General features: G+C 53.5%; 1 protein-coding gene across 2 annotated transcripts in view; it reads left to right on the plus strand.

The window, feature by feature from the left end:
* Nucleotides 1-17,537, plus strand: part of LMF1 (lipase maturation factor 1) — a 202,057-nt gene extending 184,520 nt beyond the window's left edge. For both annotated transcript variants that reach the window (XM_068422813.1, XM_068422812.1), the window contains 2 exons: nt 3,062-3,174; nt 15,260-17,537. In XM_068422813.1, coding sequence (XP_068278914.1) covers nt 3,062-3,174; nt 15,260-15,434 — 288 coding nt within the window. In that variant the 3' untranslated portion in view covers nt 15,435-17,537. The remainder of the gene's footprint in view (nt 1-3,061; nt 3,175-15,259) is intronic.
* The last annotated feature ends 392 nt before the right edge of the window (nt 17,538-17,929 follow it).

Genomic DNA, 17,929 nt, shown 5'->3' on the forward strand with positions numbered 1-17,929 from the left:
CGGGCTCCTGTGCCAAGTTTCCAGCTGTTTCCACATGTGCATCTCATCCTTACCTCCTCCCGTGTGCCTGTGCCAGGACCGACATTCAATAAAATGCCACACTAATCCGCAGTCCTTTTTCATTAAATGACCAATTAAAGCTAGAGGAAAAGGGTTCTTATTATTATTATTTCAGTTGGGAACGTGTTCCCTGTAGCTCCGGGTGGTTTTTATATGTATTTTTTGCGCTGATTATATTCTCTTCTACTTTGTTATCTCTGCAGAGTTCCGTCGCTACTGCGTCTGCTTTGCCCCCAGCTCCTTGCTGGTGCCTGACTTGGTGGTGGTTTGGTTTTAAATTCTGTGAAGTTATTGAATATTCCTGTAAACAAGTTAATGTATCAAGGTGAGAATGGTAAAGCATGTAAGTGAAGTTAGAGAATATCCCAGAATCACAGAATGGATCGCTGGATCCACAGGCAGAGGAGCTGTCGCCCTCCCACCCTGTGCTGTGACGCTTCCCTGGACGCAGCCCAGATCTCCTGGACTCTTTTTTTTCCTCCCTTTGCCACCGTATCGCTTTACAGAGTAATGAGTTCAGCAGCGTGGTCGTTAGTGCAGCTCCTGCGTGCTCCGAGCATTGGCGGCGCGCGGTATCGACGCCTTCGTGCTGGGGGGAGTCGGGGGGGGCTGCACCGGGTGGAAATTTCTCACCGCAGACTTTGCTGGGGCCAGACATGTTGTAAATTTTACAAGAAAAACACTTTACAAACCAGAAGCCCAACTCTCGTGCGCATGGAGCCGCTAATTAACAATTTGGAGCCCACGTGAGCCAATTCCACCATTACAGAGCTTCCTGGGTTTGAATCAGGCTTTGACAGTTTGGGGTCCTCCATAAAGCTCTGGCTCCGGGAGTCTGGTGATTTCTGTTTCTGTTCTTCTCCAGCTTCTCCCCAGCTCGCACACAGGAACCCTCACACCTCCCAGGCCCTCCTAGAAATAGCGCTTAAATGATACAGAGCACTTTAAAAGGGGATCTCCAGGGGGGCATGGGATGCTGAAGGTCTGACTCGTGATATTTGATCATCTGCAACTGCTGTCGCACCTCTCGGGAGGTCCCTGCTCACGGCCAGGGATGCCCCGGCTGCAGGTCCCAGCGTGGAACCCGCCTTCCCAAAGCCCAGCCTGAGCCGAGCACCTCGGGCATCGCTGGGCAATGAAGGGCACAGAGTCGCTCGGCGTGGCTGGGGGTCTTGGTGTGAGTTGTCCAGTGAAATGTGACGTGGTCGAGCCCTTGGCAGGGACGCTGCCGTCTTCTCCTGCCACCCCGCCAGCACTGGTGGGGTTATCGCCAGTCTTGCAAGGTTTGTGTTTGACGTCTCGCGTGGTGCCAGGCTTCTGGCCCCAGGGCTCCCCGCAGCTCCTCGGGGCCATGGTGGCCTCGGTGCCGTGGGGGCTGAGGTAGCCCTGTCCCTCCTTGAGAGCCGCCACCACCTCGTCTGCGCCGGGAAGGGGATGGGAAGATGGGAGACGTGATGGCATGGGGTGTCGGTGGAGAGAGGGTTGTGCCAGGGGTTAAAGGGGGCTGTGGGGCGGGCAGAGCATGGCATGGGGCTGGCGGTGGGAAACATCCCCGGCTTCACCACCCCTCCATGCTGGTGGGAGAGCAGCTGGAACGAGCCACGTGGTGAGGGAGGACAGAAGCGGGCGGATGGGGAGAGTCATCTCTTTTGGTGGCTCAGGTAGCTGTGGTTTCCCTCTAACCTGGGATGAGCACGGGTCAGAAACCCTGCGAGGCAGAGCTGCCGCTTGATGGGCCTTTCCACCAGCGTTTGGTGTTTTCCATCTCGTTTCTCTCCTCTGTTTCCCTTAGCAACGGAAATAACAAACTTTACCATTAGAAAAGATTTGCAGAGTAACTTTGCCGTGATGTTCTGCGTTAGTCACGGTCCTGCAGGTACAGCTGCCGGGTTTCGCTTTCCCACAGTGTCCCCTACTGCTTGCATTAAAAAATCCAGTTAGGTACACGTTAAAAAAGGAAAAAGAAAAAAAAACCTTAATGGAAGTATAAGGCACAGAAAGTCACCAGAAGGGGAAATGTTTTTTTGTGGAGCCTCAGCAAGAATCCCTGCGAAGAGCATGAGGTGGGTGGGTTCCGGAGAGCCGACCTGCGCCCTGTCAGTGGCCGCGTGATTCAGGGCACGGCACAGGCGCAGGGAGTGACGGGGACAGATCGGATGGAAGGAAATAAAGAGGAGAGAGGACTCAGGAATAGAGAAGTCACTTTCTCCTGCGTTCTCTTGGATAACACACCAGGGGAAAGCAGCCTGCTTTAAAATGAGGGATGGATCGTCATTTCAAACAGCATCACAGAATCAATGAGGTTGGAAGAGCCCTCTGGGATCATCTAGTCCAACCATTGCCCTGACACCACCATGGCAACTAGACCAGGGCACTAAGTGCCATGTCCAGGCTTTTCTTAAACCCCTTCAGGGATGGTGACTCCCCCACCTCCCTGGGCAGCCCCTTCCAATGGCTAATGACCCTTTTTACTGTTCCTCTGTGGAGCTTGCTGCTAAAAGAAATTATTTAAATCAAGTATTTGGGGTGCAGAATTGGCAAGAACACTCCAGCTGTGGGAAGGAGATGCTTGGGCATGCTCTTCACCCCCCTCAGCTGGGATGGGAATGCCTTTGGGGGTGCTTGAGATGGAGGATGCTGCTTGGCAGTTGGGGCAGGCTGGGAGCATGCATGTAGCCATCCCAGCTCAGCTAACGAACAACTCATTAAACCTTTGCGCCTTGCGTACCCTCAGTTGGGTCTGTCCCCTGGGGAATGATTTCCAGATGAGCCATGCTCAGCGAAGCGCTCTCCGCTCCCCGCAGATGCTGAAGGGTCTTGGTCTGGACCTCAAGGTGTTGGATCCTACGGGATCTGTGCCTTGCAACACCAGAAAATTCATCATTTGCTACCCAAATCAGTCGTAATCCCTCCCCAGAGACCTCGCAGAAGTCGTTCATGCTAACACCACATGGCAAGCCCAGCAGTGCCTAACATTTGTATTTCTTATTTCTTCCCCAAGACCTACGAGCAGAATGAATGGATAATCCACTTGGCTGGGAAGCTGCTGGCCCAGGAAGAGGAGACCTTGTCCTTGATGGCAACGAACCCGTTTGCAGGCAGAGCACCCCCACGGTAAGCGTTGAGTTTTGCCATGGGAGCTGGAAGTACCCGGGCTCCGTGTTGTTCCTGTCTTGGACACGCACACGTGGTTTCTGTTGATGGATTGGGGTTTGTCTTTGATGGTACCCAGGTGGTCTTTAAGTAGGGTGGGTCTAATAGGAGGACACTGTGAAGAGCTGGTGCTCTCAGCACCTTAATGCCGTCCTGGTGGGGACACGAGGAGCCTTGGGTTGCGCCGGTTCCCAGGCAGGTCTGCGAAGGGCTCGGGGTTGCTTCCCTTGGACAGAAATCGTGACTCCTGAAGTGGTTTCCTGCCCGTCAGCTTGAGGTTTTTTGCCATGATCACTTTGCAAGCTCAGATCAAAGCCACCATTTCCACCGGCCTACTGAGGTATTTCAAAGACAAAACAGTCCTGCACAAGTGATTGTTTTTGTGGACACTTGTCTTGGAAGTGTTTGCATTTTCAACGAAGAGACAAAACAAACATCAGCAAGTGAAAGGCGCAGATGAAAGCCCCAAGGTTTCACAAAAGTATCTATTTTGTTGCTGAAGTTATTTTTAGCTGAGAAAACATTTTAAGGGAATTTTGGACCAACTCAAGTAATATTATGCTCTTGCTAATATTTTCAATTTGAGGCTCTCGAGATGCACTGCAAACAAGGATGAAGGTTCACAGCACCGTCTGAAGTGAACTTCCTCTTGAACCCAGATGATGTTTTTCAGCTTTAGAGAATCACAGAATCAACCAGGTTGGAAGAGCCCTCTGGGATCATCGAGTCCAACCATTGCCCTGACACCACCATGGCAACTAGACCATGGCACTAAGTGCCATGTCCAGGCTTTTCTTAAACCCCTCCAGGGATGGTGACTCCACCACCTCCCTGGGCAGCCCCTTCCAATGGCTAATGACCCTTGCTGAGAAGAAATGCTTCCTAATGTCCAACCTGACCCTCCCCTGGCCAAGCTTGAGGCTGTGTCCTCTTGTCCTAGCGCTAGTTGCCTGGGAGAAGAGGCCGACTCCCACTCCGATACAACCTCCCTTTAGCACGGTGCATCCCCCAGACCTTCTGAGGAGAGACTCCTTCTCCAGCTAAGACACTATGAACATCCACCTTTTACCAAAGGGCTTTCTCTGAGATGGTTTACGCATCCCAAGATGGTGTAAATGTATAAACCCAAGATGGTTTATACACTGAGCTGAAAGTATGTCTGTATATAGTCTGCAGAAAAGCAAAGCAGAAGCACAGCTTGGAATACAACCGCTAAGCGAGTGTCCCACCGTGGCAGGGAAGTTGGAACTAGATGATCTTTAAGGTCCCTTCCAATCCAAACCATTCTATAATTCCATGATTCTATATTTGAGTATTTCTAATAACCCCATTTCTGGGGTTCCCCAGGCATGCAGCCCTGCCTCGTGGTGCACAGGCACCTTATCAGAGCATCGGTACAGGCTGATGGGACATAGTCCTCCCAGTAGAGGAGCCAAGACTGCTGTAAGAACAGTTATTTTGGGGGGTTTGCACGTATTCTCATTTCAGAACCCGTTTGCCCATCGGTGCAGCATCACAGCATCCCTGCTGCTCCCTGCCACCTCCTTTTCAGGGGCTGCTCAGAAGACCCCATGGAGGTGGCACCTTTCTGATGGCCAGGGAAGGGGTACCTGAAAGGAGATTGTAGTGAGGTGGGTGTCGGTCTCTTCTCCCAAGTAACAAATGATGGGACGAGAGGAAACGGCCTCAAGTTGTGCCAGGGGAGGTTTAGATTGGAGATCAGGGGCAATTTCTTCACAGAAAGGGTTGTCAAGCACTGGCACAGGCTGCCCAGGACAGTGGTGGAGTCACCATCCCTGGGGGGATTTAAAAGCTGTGTAGATGTGGTGCTGAGGGACATGGGTTAGTGGTGGCCTTGGCAGTGCTGGGTTAACGGTTGGACTCGATGATCTCAAAGGTCCTTTCCAACCAAAATGGTTCTGTGATTCTATGATGCAGCCCCAGCGCCTGCACAACCGCTCACAGGGTGAAGGCGGTGGGTGCCTCGTTAGGGTGGTGTCGGGGAGGTGGTGGTGGTGGGGCATCATTTCAGGGCTGAGCTGGAAGAGCAGCCGGAGAACCTGTGTTGCGTTGGCTCCGTCTCGGGTGGATTTATCCATCAGGTCTCTCCAAACTTTGCTCATGTCCCCAAGGCTCAGTGCCGTAAATTCACCGAGCGGTGTTCATTGCAGGGTGTTCCTTTGTGTTGCTTTTTTTTTATTATTATTATTAAAAAAAAAGAAAATAGAAGAAAGTCAGTTGGACCTGAGTGCTGGCTGACCCCGGGGGTTTTAGCACAACCTGGGACCTGTAGACACCAGAGTCACCAGTTTGAATTAGGTGTCCCCTGGTGCCAGCAGCCAGAAGCCGTGACCATCTGGTGGCTGCTGGCAATAAACGGCTCTGGCGGTTCACAGGGCGACAGAAGCGTTTGATAATCCCAGAGCTGTTTATTACCACGTGTCACCCGGTGCCGTAAGCGTCGCTCCTGGTACTCACCGCGACTGAGGCTGAAAACATCATCACAGATGAAAAATCAAGAGAGGGGATATCACGTGTGGCCTTCGGAGCTCTGCCACGGGCAGGCTGCGTCTCCTCGGGCTTTCTGGCATCAGTGGTGTTAAAAAAAATTACAGTAAATTAATTGAACGCAGGAACTTATTTTAAAATGAAAATAATGAAGTGGGATGTGGCTGGGATAAGACTACATCGCTCCGGGTGGTGAATAGTTTATTTTATTGTATTCTCTAGCAGGTGAGGAAGTGAAATGTTCAGGAATTTAAAGCACAACCAAAAGCAAATCTTTCTCTCTGTTAGTTTTTCTGGGATAACGGTTGCAGAGCGTACAGAGGAGTACGAGCAGCTCCAACAAGTAATTACACAGCAGCGTGGAGCACACGGTGCCATAGATCCTGTTGAACAGGGTCTTGATTCATGCGGTACCTCGGTTTAACCGAAGCACGGACTCTGTTTTCACTCTTTAGCAGCTAGTTTATAGTAGGAAAAGATCAGGATCCAGCGCTGGTTTTATGTGGCAGCTGCCTTTGCTCTGGCATTAGCTTTGCTTTAAAAGTTTTTCAGGGGTCTGGTGTATTTTTGGGTGGCGTAAAATAAAAGGAACAATTTGCAAACGCTCGTTTTGGCTCAGACCAAAATCCAACACCCCGTTTCACTCTGGGTCTGGGGTTGTGGGTCACGTTTTGGGTTTTGGCGAGCTGAATCCCAACACCTGGGACATTGGCACCATCCGGGTGTGAAGGCGAGGGCTGGGGGCACGCGTGAGTCAGGGTCAGATCCAGTGCTGGGCTCTCACGTCAGTCACCGATTCCTGTTGCTATTTATATTTCTTCGGTTATTCCTGGTTTGCTGTTAGCGCTTCGCCTGCGTACAGGAACTGAAGTGACTTTGGATTTGAGGTTTTGTGCCCCATCCCAGTTCTGCTGGAGTCACATTCGGGGTGCTCCGTCAGCTGCCTTTCGCCCAGTGTTGGTTCTGCTCAGGCGGGCTCGCCCGCTTGGGTTTTGGGGTTTTTTTTCCCTTAAATTTCAAAACCACCATTTCTTTGTTTAATTCTAAACGTCCCTTTGTTGCACGTTGAAGCTGGCGAGCCCTCTGCACCCACAGCGCAGCCCTGGGTGCGTTCCCACTCCAGTTCTGGGCCCCGCACTTCAAGAAAGACCTTGAGGTGTTGGAGCGAGTGCAGAGGAGGGCGACCAAGCTGGTGAAGGGTCTGGAGGGTCTGAGCTACAAGGAACGGCTGAGGGAGCTGGGGGGGTTTAGCCTGGAGAAGAGGAGGCTCAGAGGTGACCTTAGTGCAGTCTACAACTACCTGAAGGGAGGGTGTAGTGGAGTGGGAGTCGGCCTCTTCTCCCAGGCAACCAGCGATAGGACAAGAGGACACAGCCTCAAGCTTGGCCAGGGGAGGGTCAGGTTGGACATTAGGAAGCATTTCTTCTCAGGAAGGGTCATTAGCCATTGGAAGGGGCTGCCCAGGGAGGTGGTGGAGTCACCATCTCTGGAGGGGTTTAAGAAAAGCCTGGACATGGCACTTAGTGCCCTGGTCTAGTTGCCATGGTGGTGTCAGGGCAACGGTTGGACTTGATGATCCCAGAGGTCTCTTCCAACCTCATTGATTCTGGGATTCTGAGAACCATGGCCAGAACCCGGGGGATCGATCTGCACCCTCCCAGCGGGGTGCAAGCAGTGTAGGAAGGGGCAGTCAGCAGGATATCCCCTACTTTTCCAATCTAGCCCCGTTAGCGACCTTTAACGGAGCGCTGGCTGCGGGTATCCTCCGCCCTGACAGCCGCTTACAGCCAGCGATCACCTTTTTGTTGTAATTTAATTTTAGTTATGAACAAAAGCCTTAAATTTAAGCCTGAGCGGTAACACCTGGAAAGAAAAGATCGTTGTGGGGGCTGTCGCTGTGCTGGTTTCCAAAGGACACCCCAGCACCCTCACCACGAACCAGCGCCCGCTCGGCTCCCTGCAGTAGCTGGGTATAAAAAACCTGATTTTCCTCCCATATTCCGCCCCCCCCCCTCCACTCTAAAGGGAATTTTGAGACTTAATTATTTTCATTCCCTGCTAGACTAAATAATTAGGGGAAGGGACTGTTTTCCATAAGAACATTACGCTCCCTACTCCGCGGAGTTTATTCTGTTAATGGAAACTCTACACCTTAAATAGCCAAGGGACTTTCAAAATGAGTTAATGCCTTCGAAATGAAATTTCTGAGACCAAAAGTTTGTAGGTTTCTTTACAACTCTAGAAATTATAGTATTTTTTCAAGTGTGATAAACTTAAAATGAGAAACAGGTGACTGATTAAAAATGAGGGTATTGTTGAGCACGCAGCCGAGCTGAGTGTGAAGCTTGACTTCAAGCACGGTGATGTTTGTGGAATGTGGATTTACCAAATATTATTGTGCAGCGGATAGTTCATAAAACACCAGCCGTCATAAATCTGAACGGTAGGGCTTTGGCTGAGAAATTAATAAGTGTTTAACACACCGTCATGGAAACAGACTGCGACAATAAAAGAAAAATCAGATTTTTACAGAAGGAGGGGAAAAAAAAAATCAGGTTTTTGTTTTTGACCTGAAGTGTTCGGTGTCTCTGATATTAAATCATGTTCGCTTAAGGACTTTTATTCCAATTATAGTAGCACTTTGTTGAAAAAGCCCCAACATGTAGCTGAAGCCCTGGATTTGTAGCGGTGGGGTTATTTATGGAGGCAGCGCTTCCCGTTTGATGCTACCTGGCTGCAGGAGCCCAAGAAGAATATTTAGTATTTGGGGTTTTTTAATTGATTGCCCATTTATTTCCCATTTGTGTCACAGCTACTACTGGGATTTATACCTGGGGGCGTGCTGGGCTGGATTTTGAGGCCGTGTAAGTCCCCGTGGCCCCTGGCACAGAATCACAGAATCAATCAGGTTGGAAGAGCCCTCTGGGATCATCGAGTCCAACCATTGCCCTGACACCACCATGGCAACTAGACCATGGCACTAAGTGCCATGTCCAGGCTTTTCTTAAACCCCTCCAGAGATGGTGACTCCACCACCTCCCTGGGCAGCCCCTTCCAATGGCTAATGACCCTTGCTGAGAAGAAATGCTTCCTAATGGCCAACCTGACCCTCCCCTGGCCAAGCTTGAGGCAGGAGGTGTCAGTGCTTTCCCGTGGGACCTGCGGGAGCCCAAGCCATGGGAAGGGCTTCGTCATGTTTGCAGGGTGTCGAAGCCACTTTGGGGGCTGCTCCCTTGGACACCCCTGAAAGGGGTAAAGGTAATTCTGTAGCTCTTGGGATCGGTGCTGGGAGCAGGCAGGGAGCATGGGGTTATTGGGGTGTAGGTGGAAATGTCATTTCTGTTGTGCAAGGTCTCTTTAGAGGAGGCATCTGGACATCTATAAATCCATGGGCCCTGATGGGATGCACCCGCAGGTGCTGAGGGAGCTGGTGGAAGTCATTGCTAGGCCACTCTCCATCATCTTTGCTAAGTCGTGGGCAACAGGAGAGGTGCCTGAGGACTGGAGGAAAGCGAATGTCACTCCAGTCTTCAAAAAGGGCAAGAAGGAGGACCCGGGTAACTATAGACCGGTCAGCCTCACCTCCATCCCTGGCAAGGTGATGGAACAACTTGTCCTTGGTGCTGTCTCTAGGCACATCAAGGATAGGAGGATCATTAGGGGCAGTCAACATGGCTTCACCAAGGGGAAGTCATGCTTAACCAACCTGATAGCCTTTTATGAGGACATAACCCGATGGATAGATGATGGTAGAGCAGTGGACGTGGTCTATCTCGATTTCAGTAAAGCGTTTGACACAGTCTCCCACAGCATCCTCGCAGCTAAACTGGGGAAGCGTAGTCTGGATGATCAGGTAGTGAGGTGGACTGGGAACTGGCTGAAGGGAAGACGCCAGCGTAAGGGAGCGATGTAAATCCGCAGAGTCCCCAAAGGCTCTCCCATGAGCGCTGGTGTCTTCTGCACAGAGAAGTACAATGTTTTGCGTGGTTTTGCCACTGAAAAACGGCTTCGCCAGCCATGAAACTGTGCTGGGAAGTGACGGGATCCTCAGAGGTGAAAAAGCATAAACACGTTTGGCTTTCTTGCTGGGTTTCGCCATGGTGAAATGTTTTATCGCAGTTCGTTTCTCCTTTCCCTATGTACTATAATTTAAAAGAAAATCTTTAATGTATTGTCAACATTATGATGTCTGATATTATCAGAATGAAATGTTTCCACGTTCCTGAATGAAATTTAAGGGATTTTCTTTTGGTAAAACGCCCCTCGGTCTCTCAGCGTCGTCAGGGAGGGCAGAGCTCATCTCTCTCCCGTAGCAGTGGCAGATGCAGCCGTGGGGCAGCTTCACTGTGGCCAGGACCACGCCGCGTGTCCCATGGCCGTGGGAGGCATCTCCCTTGGCAAGGGCAGCTCCTGCCTTGGCTCCCTCGGGAGCATCAGCCACGTCCCCATCACACAACACTAAACCTAAACCCACCCGCGGGGTCTGGCCGTGCCGAGAGTAACCCCGGGCAGTGCCGCGAGCCCCGGGGAGAGCCAGGCTTCCTTCCCCCAACGTTTGAGATGCAGCCTCTGAGCCTCCCTTTCTGCCCTGCCCACGGGGGAATAAACCCACTTCCCCACCTCCCAGGAGAGTTTTGAGGACGCTCCGGCTCTGCAGGGCCAAACCTTGCAGGAACCCTAGAGAAAAAGTCAGCGGCGTTGAAAAACAACCCATAAAACTGCCCTTATTCTGCAGACTTGGGCCGAGATGAATTTATGATCCCTCCTGCTAACGGGGCTAGAGTAAGCAAGCAAGCCGATGATGGAGGCCCTGTTACTGGAATGAATTTGTACTTTCCACTGCCACTTGCTCCCTGATTTACAACGGAGTGGGGAACCTCGAGATAAAAAAAAAACACAACCAACCCCCCAGAATCAAAAAGACACCCCATGTTTTGGTTTCTTTCTTCCCTCTCCCACCCCGCCTTGCCCTGTCAGGCCATTAATTCTAACAGAAACCACCGGCTCTGTTTTTTTCCCTCGAACCCCTCAGCTGTTGCAGGGAGACAGCTGCACCCTCTGGAACTAATTACAGCTGTCTGGGAGATTTAGCCCTCCGTCCCAACAACTCCGATATTGCTGCTAATTTTTAACACGTACAGTTGGAAGATGTCATAATAGGCTGATATATGATCAAATCTTAAAAGCGCTACAGCGCAGCTGCTACCGGGCATCTGGCGGGATGAATATATTCATTTTAAAAAATAATGCTGCTTATTTTTAGCCTTTCTGCCCTCCCCGAGGCTGTAGCTTTGCCCGATCCGGGTGGGGATGGAGAGCAGGCGGTGGGTCCTTCGGGGTGGCTTGGTGGCCCTCCCTCTTCCAGCCCCCTGCACTGGGATCGATGCCGTGGCTGCTGGGCACCGTGGGCTGGGGAGGGGCTGCCAAAGGGGCCCTTCTGCCCCTCGCCCTCCATCGCTGCTGTTGTGATGGCACAGAGGGTTCTCCATCTCCTGGAGGAGAAATGTCTGACTTGCTTTCACAGAATCAACCAGGTTGGAAGAGCCCTCTGGGATCATTGAGTCCAACCGTTGCCCTGACACCACCGTGTCAACTAGATCAGGGCACTAAGTGCCATGTCCAGTCTTTTCTTAAACCCCTCCAGAGATGGTGACTCCACCACCTCCCTGGGCAGCCCATTCCAATGTCTTTATCTGACCGTATCGTTTCTTGCCTCTCAAGTGGTTATTTTGCCCTCGTGTGTCTCCTGAGGGGCCGAACCTGGGCTCAGCTCGTTCAGCCTGATGCTTCTCCTGAGCTGGTTCCTCTCCCGGCTGCGGTACCAGGAGGAGCTGCTGGCTTGCGTTCGCTCCGTGAATCCTGGGAAACTGCTTGCATCTGGTATTGTCCTTCCTGACCTTTCTGATTCCTCTGAAACATGGGTCTTGCTCGTCCTTCTCCGAGTCTGGCAGCCACCTGTGGCATTAGACTCCTTTTAACGTAGATGAAGTCAGGTAGGTGCTTCATGACCTCCTTGAATCACAGACTCACAGAATCAATCAGGTTGGAAGAGCCCTCTGGGATCATCGAGTCCAACCATTGCCCTGACACCACCATGGCAACTAGACCAGGGCACTAAGTGCCATGTCCAGGCTTTTCTTAAACCCCTCCAGAGATGGTGACTCCACCACCTCCCTGGGCAGCCCCTTCCAATGACTAATGACCCTTGCTGAGAAGAAGTTCCCATTTCTTCAGAGCAACAAGCTCACGCATGCCATCAGTGTCCTGCATCAGACCTGGATCCCTTCCACCAGCCAGAAGGTCTTTGTGTGAGCCCCAAGGCTGCACAAAACACAAGCAATTGCTGATAAGGTGATCTGTAGTCTGTGGTGGTTTCTTGGTCTGCAGGCAACCACGCACGTGTCTCGCCTGAGTTACGAGCTGTCCAGGGCTCCAAGTGATGCTTGTAAACTCTGTGAGCCCTGAAATGATGGACTCTGAGGTGTTAATGCTTCGGCCCTGGTAGTGCAGGAGCGTGTTCGCTCCCCGAATCCCCAGAGGAGGGAGCAGGTCCACCGAGGCGGCGCTGGAGGAGCTGTCAAACCCTGTAACTCCAGGACTGAGGCACCCAGGTAGATTATAAATACTGGGGTAGCTTGTAAACTCTACGAGCCCTGAAATGAGGGGCTCCAGTGAGTATTAAACTGCAGCTTTTACGTTCGTGAGCCTTGCAAGGAAAGATTCCCACAGGTCCCAGGTTATCCTCCTCCATGGATCCTGTCATCTGGACATGGACCATGCATCCCAGTGCTCCAGCTCAGGTGGCTGGGACAAGAAGGTGGCTGAATTTAGAGGTTGGGGGGGGTTTGGGAGGACTCTTCAGATTGATTTAGGCTCTGAACAGAAGAGCCTGAAACATAGTCAGATAGAAAGGCAAACTTTATGCCACAAAAATGCATCTTCAATTGCATGTGGTCGCTTTAATGCTCACACGGTTCTAGTTTTACATGCCGATCCCTTTGATAGCAAACATTTTAATAGACAGAGAACATATGGGAAAAATCATACCAAATCAGATGATAGATATTATTTAATCTGGGCAGGCAAGCCCGTTTGAAAGGGACAAGGAAATTTTCATTCCAGAGGGGTTATAGGACAGTCCTTGAGGCTGGGGAGAAGGCGCTTCTGGGTCTGAGCAGAGACCTGGCGTCTCCTGAGGTCTCCCAGGGCTGCCCCAGGAGCTCAGATAAGTCAACTGCTTTCCTCATCCCTGTCTAGGAAATGGGAACTTTGCCAGCTGGGGGTTGCAGATCGATCCTTCGGCGTGGGGCACCCCGTTACACCCGTGTTGGGGGGGTACGTGGGGATGGGTCCAGCTTGGGAGATGCTCTGCCGTCACTTAGTGAAGAGAGACCCCCAAAAGCCCCAGTGTGGCAGGCGGGGGGGGGGGGGTCGAGCAGGAGAGGAGCTGACATAAAATCAGCCACTGAAGCTGTCTGGGGAGGGGGATATGGTTTTTGAATTCAAGAAAGAAATCAGGCAGCACAGCTTGGAAATCTCTGGCCATCGCGGACGGGAGCCCGCAGGCTACCTGGGCCCGCGGGAACTCTGCTCTTCGGTAACGCGCTCGTTAGGAACAGGAAATTTTGTGCTCCTGAGAAGTGAACACTGTGGGAGTAACACTTCAGCCCCCGTTTGACTTTTCCCAGCCTCAGAAAAGCCGAGGAGAGAGGGTGGAGAAATGGCCCCGGCTGTAACGAAGGCAGCAGCTGCCGGGCAGCGATCATGGTGCCGAGGTGCGGGTTCGTGCGGGTCTGGAGGGTCTGACCTCCGAGGAACGGCTGAGGGAGCTGGGGGTGTTTAGCCTGGAGAAGAGGAGGCTCAGAGGTGACCTTAGTGCAGTCTACAACTACCTGAAGGGAGGGTGTAGCGCAGTGGGAGTCGGCCTCTTCTCCCAGGCAACCAGCGCTAGGACAAGAGGACACAGCCTCAAGCTTGGCCAGGGGAGGTTCAGGTTGGACATTAGGAAGCATTTCTTCTCAGCAAGGGTCATTAGCCATTGGAAGGGGCTGCCCAGGGAGGTGGTGGAGTCACCATCTCTGGAGGGGTTTAAGAAAAGCCTGGACATGGCACTTAGTGCCCTGGTGTAGTTGCCATGGAGGTGTCAGGGCAATGGTTGGACTCGATGATCCCAGAGGGCTCTTCCAACCTCATTGATTCTGTGACTCTGTGAGTTTAAATGAGAGCTGTCCCAGTGCAGCTCCCAGTGCTGTAGTCTGGGCTTCCTTGGATCCCCCTGCCTCCTCAGCGGAGGGGGAAACACGGAGATATTCGCCCTATTTCCATTCCAGCCAGGAGACAGTCAGAAAACAGACCTACTGCTGGTTACTGCAAGTCAGCAGCCAGCGATGGGCGTGCTGAACAGCTCCGCGTCGACGTGTTTCGTTAGGAGAATCGTTTCAGGATTGCTCACCTGGGTACCCAGCAAGATTTAAATCGAGCTGTCGAGATGCGATTGCAGCAGACCTTTTAATTGGGCACAGTTTTATCCGTCACCTGCAATCTCCCCGGGGCAGCGCTGGTGTTAGGAAGGTGAGCGCTGATGGCCCATATAAAGGAGTCGTCCCTAATTATTGTAGCAGTAGGAAGGATCTTTACGGCTGCCGGGAGCGAGCAGCTGCGGGAGCGCGGTGCCCCGCTCAGTAGCGGGGTTTGTATTTTAGTAGTGAAGCAAAGCAGGTTTAAATGAGCATTGACATGACTTTGACATTTTTATATTGTGGGTTATTTTATGAACTTACCCAGCGAACGCGGCGATGCACCGCGGGACCCGCTGGAGGAGCGGGGTGTTGCTCCTGCTCTTGTCAGCATGCCCTACATCAAGCGGGACCAAACCTCCCGAACCGGGCGGCACGCTTAGCCTCCGAATGTGTTTCGCGACACTGATGAATGCTTCTTTCTGCACTGCTTTAAAATCTCCTTTTCTGTCAGCTCCCAGGGCGGCCAGAAAACAGATGCGCTCGTGGCCTCGCTAATAAGCTGTGGAGCGGAGGGAGCAGCCGCTGGCTGGGGCAGAGGGATGCTGGGGAGCTGGGGCAGGAGTCAGGCTCTATACCTAAAAATGTCCTGGGCAGAAATGCTCCATAGCTGCTCTCAGAAAAGAAAAAAAATGAATTTTCCTGGGTTTTATTATTATTCTTTCAAATTTGGTTGTGGAGAGGTGTGTGGAGCGTGCGGCAGCAGTGGGGAGCACACGGGATGGGGGTGTTACAGCTCCTCTGCCTTGTGCATCTCTCTGAAATCGCATGAAGAGGAGCCCGGGAGCTTCCAGGGCTGGGGGAGCACCAGGTATCCCAGGGCTGGGAGAGCACCGGGCACCCCAGGGATGGGGGAGCACCGGGATACGGGAGCCAGCCGGGCTGAGCACCCTCGAGCTGGTTTCTCCATCCAGCTACGGAAAGGGTCAAAACCTCCACTCACAGGGGACCATAAATAGGGTCCGACACCTTTTCAGCGGTGCCGGCCCCCCCTGAGCAGGCTGTGCCTTGTGTCTCTGCAGGTGGATCCGGGGGGAACACTTCAAGTACAAATTCAGCCGTCCCGGGGGAAAGCACGCCAGCGAGGGGAGGTGGTGGATTCGGAAGAGGATCGGCCCCTACTTCCCCCCTGTCAACCTCCAGGGCCTGAAGAAGTTTTATGAAGACAGGAATTGGCCGTACCCCGTGCGGGACTGATGGAGGGGGACGAGCAAGGTCAAGAGGGACCGGCTGGGGAGGACGGAGAGCAGTCAGCTCCCTGACAAACTACGTGTCTTGCCTCTCTCTGTATTTTTTATCCCTATCCTTGTTTACACATATTTCACAGAAGGTTCCCAGCCAACCTGTCCACCTGCTGTTGTGCTCTGGTTTTTCTCATCTTACCGTTTCTTTCTGTTCATCCTCCTCGCCACGGCCTTGCCTGAGGACTGATTTCTTTTGCCAGGCTGCTCCGTTCGGAAATCGGCAGCTCTGGAATTTGGGAAAAAGATGAACAAATACTGCGATTGTTGTGGGGAGGTGTTGGTGTTGCTTCCCCTGACCCGTTGCATTGCGTGATGGCTGCAGAGGTGCAAGGGGAGATTTTGGGGCGGTCTCCTGCCTCAGCCAGTGCCCCCCACAGCTCACAGGTTCCCTGGGGTCCGGCACCGGGCAGAGCAGCTGGGTCCTGTGCTGCAGCCGGCTCATGCAGAGGTGATGCTGGGACGGGGCACCGCTCCTCCATCCCATCCCAACCCTTCCCATCTTATTCCATCCCATCCCAACCCTTCGTATCCTGTCCCATCCCATCCCATCCTCATGGAGCCATCAAAGCCGCTTTATTCCCAGCACAGCTGTCCCCACGCTGCCCTCGCTGTCACCCTGGGGAGGGCCCTGTCGCCACCTTCTCACCGCAGGTTAATGACCGGGCTGAGCCCCGCGTCCTGCCCGCCAGGCACAGTCCGGCTGTCCCGCAGTTCGTCCCCGGGGCAGGATGACAAGCCAGGACTGAGCAGTACCCTCAGGCTGGGGAAAACACCCTGGGACGTCCCCCTGAATATCCCCTGTCCCTCCTGTTTGCTTTGGAGTCTCCCTTCGTCTCGGTCTGTGTTTAAAGTCACCCCAAATTGTCCCACCACGTGGGTTTTGCTCGGTGAGCCCAAACCACAGCGATGGGAGGGAGGTGAGAGCAAGAACGTGGCCGGTGTCCGAAACAGCGCTTATAATAATCGGCTGCTTGTTAGCGCGTTCTGCTGCACATGTTTATTCTTGCAGGGGAAAAAAAAAAGATCAAAGCAACCTGTGTACGGCATAAAACCCCGTTGTGTCAGGCTGGGCTGCAGCAAGCCACAGGGCTGCTGAGAAACCCGAAATAGCTCCTTGCTGGGGCTCTGCGACTCGGCCCCGAGGACAAGCGGAGCCCTGTGCGGCCGCCCCAGCCCGTGTCCCCTCGCTGCTGCGGGGTGCCCGGGTTGGGAAGGTGGCCGAGCCCACGTGGCTGCTGCCAGCCCCACTGCGGCGTGGAACGGGTCCCGTTTGACCAGGCCGCGGCCTGGCAGCGCAGGGCTGCGCCTTCCTGTTTGCTTAACGGGGGAGTTTTATAACTGGTGCTTTTTGTCAGGCTGAAATCCGCCTGTTCAGGGTTCGGTGCCGGTGGCGTCCGACCGGCCGGTGCCCGCGGGCTGCACGGCCCCGCACCGGGCAGGAGAGGGCAGGGGGAGGCGCAGAAAGGGGCTCGCCAGGCTTTTCCCCGCGGGTTTTTGCAGTGATGTTCACCTTGGTCCCCCCGGGGAGGAATTCCAGTGGGCAGAAAGCTCACAGGGAGGCTGTCACCCTGCCAGCGCAAATCCAGAGCAGGGCACGGGTGAAGGGAAGGCATTGCTGTGTGCCGGGCTCGGGGCAGAGCCGTCCTCCCCGGGGACCACCACCATGGTGGGGACCCGTGGGCACCATGGGGGGCCAGGGACCACCACTGTGGTGGGGACCAGTGGGCACCACGGGGGGCCGGGGACTACCACCGTGGTAGGGACCAATGGGCACCATGGGGGGCAGAGGCGGTGGCCGCATCTCTGCCCCCGTCCCTGGGGCTCGTCCAGCCGAGCCCGTCCTCTCCCACGTGGGATGTGCCAAAAGCAGCTGAACGTGGTTTTGAAAGAAAAACGGGTCCAAAGTGGGCAAAGCGGGTAAAGCTGTCACAGGCACGGGGCAGCGTGGGCACAGAAATGCCATTTCACACGTTTCTTCCCCCTTTTTGACCGCGTGTACCGAGCGGGCACCTCCGAGAGTGTGTTTCTGGAAAGGGATTAAAGCAAACAGCTCTTGAACAACCAGCAGGAGCTTCACTCATTTTTTTATTTCTTCTAAAAGTGTTAAAAAGGGGAAGCAGCAGCAGCCCTGGGAGGGCAGCCCGGCCCTGGGTGCCATCCCCCGGTGCCTGCCCTGCTGTGGCTCGCTGGGGACGTGCCGGCTCCCACGGGGCTGAGGTGACCAGTGATAAATCAGGTGACTCCTGGGTATCACTTCTCCATCTCACCTCTCGCAGGACCTTGGGCAGGATTTTTCGGCAGGTGAGTTGGCCAGGAGCAGCACACACCGTCCCTGTGCTCCCCGGCTCGACGGCATTACAGAGCCTCCCACAAAAAGGCACTTTCCACCTTCCCAGCGCCGGGGACAGCCCATGCCCCGCTGTCCCCTGCCACCAGCGCTGTCCCTGT

Source organism: Nyctibius grandis, chromosome Z (genome assembly GCF_013368605.1).
Source record: "Nyctibius grandis isolate bNycGra1 chromosome Z, bNycGra1.pri, whole genome shotgun sequence".
NCBI classification, from domain to species: Eukaryota; Metazoa; Chordata; class Aves; order Nyctibiiformes; family Nyctibiidae; genus Nyctibius; species Nyctibius grandis.